General features: G+C 37.2%; 1 protein-coding gene across 1 annotated transcript in view; it reads right to left on the bottom strand.

Annotated features, from left to right (window-relative positions):
- Nucleotides 1–5,575: 5,575 nt before the first annotated feature.
- Nucleotides 5,576–10,284, bottom strand: part of LOC106871393 (intraflagellar transport protein 122 homolog) — a 258,134-nt gene continuing 253,425 nt past the window's right edge. Inside the window, 2 exon segments of the mRNA XM_089349475.1 lie at nucleotides 5,576–5,756; nucleotides 6,880–7,047. Coding sequence (XP_089205601.1) covers nucleotides 5,673–5,756; nucleotides 6,880–7,047 — 252 coding nt within the window. The 3' untranslated portion in view covers nucleotides 5,576–5,672.

Genomic DNA, 10,284 nt, shown 5'->3' on the forward strand with positions numbered 1-10,284 from the left:
ATATATATATATATATATATATATATATATATATATATATATATATATATATATTGTCTCTCGAATGATGCTACTCTGTTGGTGATGTGAGCAGGACAGCATACCCTGGAACAGAACCGATCATCGCAGGATTATCCATTTACCGCTGAGTGGACTAAAACAACGTAAACGGAAGTGTTTTATTCAATAACATAATGCATCACTGGTCCGGGAATCGAAACGACAAGACCGTGAGTGCAACACTCTAACCACCAGGCTATGTATCTTCTGTGTGTGTGTGTGTAAATGCACAGTAAATGCACAGTAAATGCTGTAAATGCACAGTAAGTTTTAACTTCTATCTCACATCTGCTGTTTACAGCAGTGCTTGGAAAGAAGGTGTGTAGTGTGTGATCATCGCATTGACCATGACAGAGAAAGTTGAGTAGACAATCCGCTCTGAGGCCTCCGCAAAGTTTTTAAAACGTTTTCATCGTTCTCGACACTATCAAGGAGATCTTCTGCAACTGAAACCCGAGTGTCTTTTTTCTCAGCTGAAAGCAGTTTTGGCGCAAACTTGGCAGACACGCATCTCATATCCAAATCTTCAGTGATAATGGACTGAACTGAACAGCAACTAATCTGCACATCTTCTGATAACTCACGGATGTTAATTCGATGATTTCCCCTCACAGCTGCACTCACATCTGTGATGCTTTTCTCAGTCCTGCTGGTTCCGGGTCTTCCAGAATGTTCGTCAATATCGACATTTTTTTCGGCCATCGTGGAAACATCTGAACGATTCGCACACTTGTTTGCGGCTCATACACTCCTCTCCATACACTTTCTGAAACTTTGCCTAGGCCTCTGAGCAGGTATCGCCATGACAACTTTGTCTGTCACTGTCATAATTAATGCGACGATCTCACACTACACACGTTCCTTCGAAGCACTGCTGCAAACAGCGGAAGTGAGCTATAACCTTAAAACTTAGTGCGCATGCACAGCTGAGCTCAAGGCCAATCTTTGCCGAGCGGCTTCACTCTGCGTACTTTAGCTTTGTTATTATGGCAACAGTCCGCATATTTACTGATCAGACCTCGTATATACATACACACACTCGTTATTTTATATGTTCTTACAATAAATCGTGTATAGCAATGGTTGTTATCTTCTTTAGTTAGTCGTACAGACGGCCACATTTCTATGAAATAAACTAATGTGTATTGCCTGCAGCAGCAGAGAAACCTAAACGAAGTTTCTTGAACTCTCTTGCCACAAGACCAATTAAGACCTAAACTCGGCAATAATATCACATACCCATATAAAGGAATGGCAACAATAGCTGATCAAATTGAAAAAAAATAATAATAATAAAACATATTGCATAAATTCATATTTTTACTTCACTTGAAAATATTCTGATTATGTACTGTAGTAATTTCTATAAATTTCATATACTGCCCAGCAACGAATTCTTCTGCAATTTTAGAACTTATAAATTTAGCTTCATAAGACGCTAACGTTAAATTCAACTTTATGATGAAAGTAAAGAAAGTTTGTTCTTTTTTTTTTTTTTTTTTAGAAGCGTTGAGATGTATTGTAAGATACAGAAATAAATTTATTTCTCAAACGCGTGATAATGCGATAAATAACGAGATCGGAATAAATTATCCATTTATTGCAGAAAAATACGTTACTGGCCAGCCATGAGACTCGAATTCACATCTCTGTGATTACGCGTCAAGTGTTTTACTATTAAACTAAACTGGCCAGTAACGTATTTTTCTGCAATATTTCTTGGGCAAATATCCTCTACTATGACCTCAGGCCAACCAAAGTCTTGTGAGTGGATTTTGTAGACAGAAACTGAAAGAAGCCTGTCGTATATATATGTGTCAATGTATGAGTGTCTTTGTGTCTGTTTGTCGCCCAATGTCATTTGATATCTGGTGTTGGCATGCTTACATTCCCATAACTTAGCAGTTTGACAAAAGAAGACCAATAGAATAAGCACTACTGTTCTATACTTTAGAGATGAGGAAGTCTGTACATTATTTACATTGGACAGATATGCGTCCTCATCTTGTTTGTTGTCACCACAACGAGATGTTGAAAAATCAGGTATAGCTGATCATGTATGGAAAAGTGGAGACCACCTTCCCCTGTGGAATGAAGTTAAAATAATAGACAGAGAACACCACTGGAAAATAGGAAAACTAAAAGAGGCAGCACATATGCTAGGACACAACAACCTCCTAAGCAGACCGAGTGCAGATATGAGTAGAATATGAGAACCGGTATTAAGGAAGGATACAAAAATATTAGGCTTATAAGCCCTAAAATTCACTCTATGGGCATATAGCGTAATGGTAAAGAGTGCAAGCTACTAATCCCAAGATTCTAAGTTCAATTCCAGGTAGTGCCTTGAATAAATAATAATAATAATAATAATAATAACATTCTTAGGAATGAGAACCCAGGGTTGAGTTCAAAATTCTACCAAGACACCTGATGAAGGCTGGAGAGTAAATCAGCTGAAACATTGTGGTAACAACGAACCTGATGAGGACACATATCTGTCTAATGTAAATAATAATAATAATAATAACATCAGCAAAAAATACCTTAGGAATGAGAACCCAGGGCTGGGTTCAAAATGCTACCAGGACACCTGATGAAAGCTCGAGAGTAAATCAGTGAAAACGTTGCAGTAACAACAAACAAAATGAGAACACATATCTGTCCAATGTAAATAATGTAAATGATGTAGAATAAATACTATGCTTAAACAAAACAAAAAATAATTCCTGGGTTTGATTCATTCGCCTAAAAATTCCTCAAGGTGGTGCCCCAGCCTGGCCATGGTCTCATGACTAATACAAGTAAAAAGATAAGATATTATGGCTTTCTAATTCTTAATTAATTTATTTGGTAACTTGACAATCCTCTGTTTATGTTATGATTAAACCAAAGTACTTTGTCCATCACTTTCTGGCTGGGAGCCGTTTTAAGTTGTTTACTTCTAAATGCCATCTTTCCAGTTCTCTGCTCTGTAGAAAAACACCTAATCCTTTAAAATGTGCCAGGGATAAAGCTTTATCTCCTAAGCGGATAATAACATTTTGGGTGGGTTTTACTTGAGATATATACAAGTACGATGATAATAACAGAGTTCAGCTATGGATTATCTGTGGCAAACCAGAATATAATGCACAAAGTTGGTCCAACTTATAACGGTAATGCAATCCCATCATATTAAGCTGCATTGATATTTTAATGCACCTCTTTCTAGACTGTCATAGAATCAAACTTAAATCAGATTTAACACAAACACACATACACACACACATCACTTTATTGATATATCCAAGAATGCAGACATTCATTGACAAGTGAACGGATGAAATAAAATAAAAATGATTCTGTCATTCATTCATAGTCTTTATATATTCAGACATGAGGTTTATTATTTGAAGTATGCAATAGACACAGGCATGGCTTGTAGGTGCAGGCATGGCCTGTAGGTGCAGGCATGGCTTGTAGGCACAGGTGTGGTTGTGTGATAAGAAGCTTGTTGTCCAACTACAGGGTTCCATGTTCAATTCCACTGCATGGCAGCTAGTGTCTTCTACTGTGGGCTAGATTTAACCAAAGCCTTGTGAGTTGATTTGGTAGATGGAAACTGAAAGAACCCTGTTGTATATCATCATCATCATTGCTTAATGTCCGCTTTCCATGCTGGCATGGGTCATATATATGTGTGTGTGTATGTGTGCATGTGTGTGTGTGTATATGTGTGTATATATATATATATATATATATATATATATATATATGAAGAGCATCCAGCTGTAGAAACTCTGCCAAATTAGATTGGAGCCTGGTGTTGCCATCCGGTTTCACCAGTCCTCAGTCAAATCGTCCAACCCATGCTAGCATGGAAAGCGGACGTTAAACGATGATGATGATGATGATGATGATATATATATACACATATATATGTGAATGGTTTTGTTAGGCAGTGTCGAATTTCACAATTCTGTAAGTAATAATAATGGCATTTTGTTATAAGCTTAAAGCTTATAGCAATCACCTTGCAAATGACTAAGGAAAATAGTCTAATAATGGGGGCACATAAGCCCTCAACAGAAAAAAGTAAGCTTTCCCGTACATGTACAGAAAAGCCTACATTATTAGACTATTTTTCTTAGTGATCGCTATAAGCTTTAAGCTTATAATATATATATATATATATATATATATATATATATATACATATATGTGTGTGTGTGTGTATATACATATATGTGTGTGTGTGTGTATATACATATATATGTGTGTGTGTATATATATACATACACATGTATACTTTTCTACTCTAGGCACAAGGCCTGAAATTTGGAGGGAAGGAGCCAGTCAATTTGATCGACCCCAGTATGCAACTGGTACTTAATTTATCGACCCCGAAAGGATGAAAGGCAAAGTCGACCTCAGCAGAATTTTAACTCAGAACTTAAAGACAGATGAAATACCGCAAACCATTTCACCCAGTGTGCTAACATTTCTGCCAGCTCGCCGCCTTATATATATACATACATACATATATGTGTGTGAATATATGTATGTATGTATATTTTTGTATATACATACATACGTATGTAAGGTTGGCTCAGTGAAGGTTAACGTAAGGCTCACCAGATATCTGCCACTCATGTCTAATAACTGCTGTCAATGGTCTTATCATCATTGCTTTTTTACAACTTTTCATTTTCTCTTTTCTCTGCTGAAACTTTATACAGGAAACTGCCAAAATTTCAGTGCTGTAAACAACAGCTCATAACTGACTTTCTGTTCAGTGCCGCATAAAATTTCCTATGCCAGAGCCGCTTAGGAAAGCACCCAAGCCAGTGCCATGTATAAAGCACCCTGTACAGTCTGTAAAGTGGTTGGCATTAGGAACAATATCCAGCCATAGGAACCATACCAAAGACAGACAATTGGAGCCTGGTGCAACTCTCCAGCTTAGCAGCTCCTGTCAAGCCATCCAACCCATGCCAGCATGAAAAACAGATGTTAAACGATGATGATAATGATGGTGATTTCCATAAGTTAAACAAGCTACATCCAACTCATGTCAGCATGGAAAGTGAACAGATGATGATAATGATGGTGGTAGTGGTGGTCGTGGTAATGATGATGGTGGTGATGATGACATTGGTGGTAGTGATAATAAGAATGTAATGATGGTGGTGATGATGATGATAACGAAGCTAACAACGATTATGATGATATGATGATGATGATGTTGATGATGACAGAGAAAACAAAGAAAAGATTGATCACATCAGCGTCTTATCGTCACTTTCAGTTAGCATCCGTTTGAAATAGGAGGAGCTTTAACCACAAGAAAAAGAAGAAAAAAAGTAAAATAATTACATCATGAAGATAAAAGAAAACAACAAAATTACTGCAATAAATATAAATAATAATGGTGAATGAAATGATAAGACAAATGATATGAAGAAGTCTTTTATTCATTTTTTTTCTTCTGCTTTTGACAAACGCACAAAAATAAATAAGCAAAACGATTCTCCTGATAATAATTTGTTTCTTTTTTTATTTTGAATATATTGAATAAATATCATTTACTAAATACAAGTGCTATGTTAAAGTCTGCATACTTCATTTGTTCATCCTTCTCTGTGCTTTTCTCGGCAGAAAGGACAATAACCAAATTGGAGATATTTCAGCTCAAAATCATCCGTGTGGAATAACTGGAATAGGAATTGAAGGAATTTACAAATAACATGGATGTTACAGACAGGTAAGGAAATTTAAGAAGAATGCATTCAAATAATAAATGTAAAATATAATAATAAATTAAGTGGACATATATACACATACGTAAAAGGCAGACACTACACTCTCAGAGTGGTTGGCATCAGGAAGGGCATCCAGCTGTAGAAACCTTGCCAGATTAGATTGGAGCCTGGTGCAGCCCTCTTGGCTTGCCAGTTGTCAGTCAAACTGTCCAACCCATGCTAGCATGGAAAGCGGATGTTAAATGATGATATATGTACATATATATATATATATCAAATTTCTAGACAATGGGCAAGCATTGAAATAATAAAATAACAGTAATAAACAAGTGAAGAAAAAATAAAATATAGTGTGTGTGTGTTTATCTGGCCCAAAAAAAAAAAAATAATAATACTAATAATAAAGAAAATGACCATCCTGAAATGCAGCAATATCTGTTTCAACACGATTTCACATCAGGAATCTTGCAAAATGAATTGATAAATGTATGTGCGTATGTGCATGTGTGTATGTGTGTGTGTGTGTGTGTGTGTATTTATATATACATATATATATATACATATATATATATACATATATATATATACATATATATACATATATATATGTGTGTATATGTATATATATATGTGTGTATATGTATATATATATATATATATATATATATATATATATATATATATATATATATACACATACTTATATATATACACATATATATATATACATATATATATATACATATATAATATATATATATATACATATACATATATATATTATCATATAAACATATATATATCATCGCCGCCGTCGGCGTCGTTGTTCATCATCATCATTATTATTCAAGTCATTGACTGGAATCGAACTCGATATCTTGGGTTTAGTAGCCTGCACTCTTAACCACTACGCCGTATGCCCGATGAAGGCTGGAGGGTATATCAGCCAAAATGTTGTGTTAACAACAAACAAGATGGGGACAAATATCCATAAAATGTCAATAATTCCTCATCTCTTAAACATAGAACTGTAGAAACATTGTACTAAGAGGCATTTTAAACTAGAACACCTTACCTTTTGACAAAAAAGACATTTTATTATAGAAACATCATCTGGAAGTAATGTCTTAAAAAATTGGAAACGGAGTGGTTTGGGCCACTCTAAGACGTACACTTCACTTCTTGTCATATTCTTCAGAATAGAACGACTAACAACAATCGGCTTGAAATCATTTCCATCTTGCTGTAAGAAGATAAAATGAAATCAAATAAAATAAACAGTGTGAGAAGAACATTGTAGTTCTCTTGAAGCATTGTAGTATAGAAGTAGGGTAACAAATGAAATGGAAAATATGGAAAGCGAAGGAGAAGGAGAAGAAGAAGAAGAAGAAGAAGAAGAAGAGGAAGAAGAAGAAGAAGAAGAAGAAGAAGAGGAAGAAGAAGAAGAAGAAGAAGACCTTAGGAATGAGAACCCAGGTTCGAAATTTCCCCAAGGCACCTGATGAAGGCTGGAGGGTATATCAGCCGAAACGTGTTAATAACAAAACCTTTATATTTTAGGCACAAAGGCCTATTTTCAAAAGAATACAGTCACCACCATGGACAACCACCTTTATCACCATTGCTGTGAAACTCCAGCCAATCTTCCATCACCGTCCCCAATGTGACCTACAACAGCAGAAACTAGGGAACTGCTGCTACAAACACAAACGGCAGGCTAAAACAGGGTCACTACCCATCCAGTTACTCAAAACAGCAGGATCTGTGTAAATATTCATTTCTTTGATGGAATCCTTCAGAACTTAGGCCTAAGCACGCAAAATATGAAGGCTTTTTTTATAAACATTTTGTTTTGCTAGAAACTTCCCTCTTTTTATATTTCATTTGTTATTCTACTTACGAACATCGTAGCTTGCATGAAGCACAGAAATAAAGAAGTGAAATAACAAAACAATGAAGTTAGAAAGCTTCATAGAATTTGGAAGGGAAACAGCTTAATAACCTTGCTATATTACAAGGCACAAAGGCCCATAATTAGAAGTGAAAGGAGTAATGGAATGCAGGTTTTTGCAGTATCAAATGCTCAAGAGGGCCAGTACTGTTTGATTCACATTTCTCTATTTGTCTGATCTTTACTGGAGATTAGATAAGGTCTCTGGTGCCATTTAACCTTTTCGTTACCAAGCCAGCTGAAACTGCCACTGGCTCTGTTGTACAAATGTCTGGTTTTCAAAAATTCTGAATTAAAATCTTCTACCAAACCTTAGTCACAATTTATGTTCATAACACTAGCTTAATGATAACTCACTTATTTTACTAAATTCTTTGTTATATTTAAAATAATTGAAAGAAACACGGAGCATCTCAAAATAAATTACAGTAACGAAAGAGTTAAGGAATGAATGCAGACAATGCAGGAAGGGAAAAAAAAAAGGATTTTTTTAACCTTGCCAGGAACAAGACAATCTCCCTGACTTTAGGGCTACAATTAGACGTCCCACAATAGTAAATTTGTCTCAATAAATTCCATATCTTACAAACATGGGGCCAAATTCATTCCATACTTGCACGGGCACCACTAAACCATATAAAAGTGGACAACAAAGTAATGATGATGATGATGATGATGATGATGATGATGATATACATGGTGAACAACAGCGAGCTAGCAAAACCGTTAGCATGATGGGTAAAATGCTTAGTGGTATTTCATCTGCAGCTACGTTCTGAGTTCAGTTCCCGCTGAGATCAGCTTTGCCTTTCATCCTTTCGGGGTCGATTAAATAAGTACCAGTTATGCACTGGGGACGATGTAATTGACTTAATCCCTTTGCCTATCCTTGTTTGTCCCCTCTATGTTTAGATCCTTGTGGGCAATAAAGAAATAGATAGATATGGTGAAGGTGTGTGTCCTGGAGATTACGGTGTCACACTCGCAATCACTACATCATGGGTTCAATTTCCAGATCAAGCAGCACATTGTGTTCTTGTGCAACACGCTTCATTTCATGTTACACCAGTCCAGTCAGCTGTAAATGGACAACCCTGCGACGAAATGGCCTTCCAATCAGGGAGAATGTTGGTCTGCTCACCTAGCCAATGGGGTGCCATCATTCGAAAGCTAAACCAATGTAAAACGCATTGTGATTAGTGATGTATAACAACATCCTATAGTCTGGTCAATCACATGATCATGCAAGGTATATACATGAATAACTAAATATGTGGGTGTGGGTGTGTGTGTGTGTGTAATACGGAGCAAGACAGCACATGACTGCAGAGATTCCCAAACCATGAATAAAATATGTATACATTACATAAATAAGAACTGGTGGAGGAGAGAAACAACTACAGTGTGTGTGTGTGAGTGTGTGTGTGTGTAAGTGTGTGTATGTGTGCAAGTGTGTAAGTGTGTGTGTGTGTGTGTACGTACATGTGTGTAAGTGTGTGTGCTTGCATGTGTGCATATGTGTGTGCATGTGTGTGCATGTGTGTGTGTGCATGTGTTTGTGTGTGTAAGTGTGTATGTGCACACGTGTGTGTGTGTAAGTATGTGTGTATGTGTGTGTGTGTGAGTAAGTGTGAGTGTGTAAGTGGTGTAAGTGTGTGTGTATGTGTGTGTGCGTGCATGTGGGTGTGTGCATGGGTGTGTGTGTGTGTGTGTGTGTGTGTGTGTGAGTGCATGTGCGTGAGTGTGTATGTGTGCGCACAGGCAGAGTCTGAAAATGGTATTCCAGGACATTTCCGAAATATATTGGAGCAGTCACTTAACTGATGAAAATGGAGCCTGGCAGGGGGATAGATGCTGAAGGATTGGGGGAAGATGATGATGATGGCAGTGCTGGTGGTTGTGGCAGTAGTGGTGGTGGCAGTGACGATGGTAGTAGTGGCAACGGTGGTACAGTTGTTGGGGTTTGTAGCCTTGAGCATGGTGATAGTGGTGGTGGTTGTGATGTTGTTGCTGGTGGTGGTGGTGGTGGTGGCGTGGCAGTAGTGGTGGTTATGGGGATGATGTTAGTGGTGGTGATGGTGGTTCAAGTGATGAAGTTGGTAGTTGAAGTGGTAATAATGGTGTAGTAGTAGTAGTGGTGGTGGTGGTGGTGGTAGCAATAGTAGTCGTGGTGATGGTGGTGGTGGTAATAGTAGTAGTGGTGGTGGTGATGGTGGTAGTAGTAATGGAGGTGGTGGTAGTAGTAATAGTAGTGGTGGTGATGGTGGTGATAGTGGTAGTAGTCATAGTAGTAGTGGTGATGATGATAATGGTAGTGGTAGTAAAAGTGGTAGAGGTGGTGGTGGTGGTACCACCAGTGGCCAGACCAGAAGTTTGCAGCCAACAAAATTTCATTAATATGGGATACAGGTGAAGAAAAAAAAAAAAAAAAAAAAACTCGAGCCTTTTATGGAACTTTATGGAGAACAAAATTAATGCTGAGTTGATGGACAAAGTGGTGGTGGTGCTGGTGGTGCTGATGATAGAGGA

Source organism: Octopus bimaculoides, chromosome 3, assembly GCF_046866305.1.
Source record: "Octopus bimaculoides isolate indiv1 chromosome 3, ASM4686630v1, whole genome shotgun sequence".
Classification (NCBI taxonomy): Eukaryota; Metazoa; Mollusca; class Cephalopoda; order Octopoda; family Octopodidae; genus Octopus; species Octopus bimaculoides.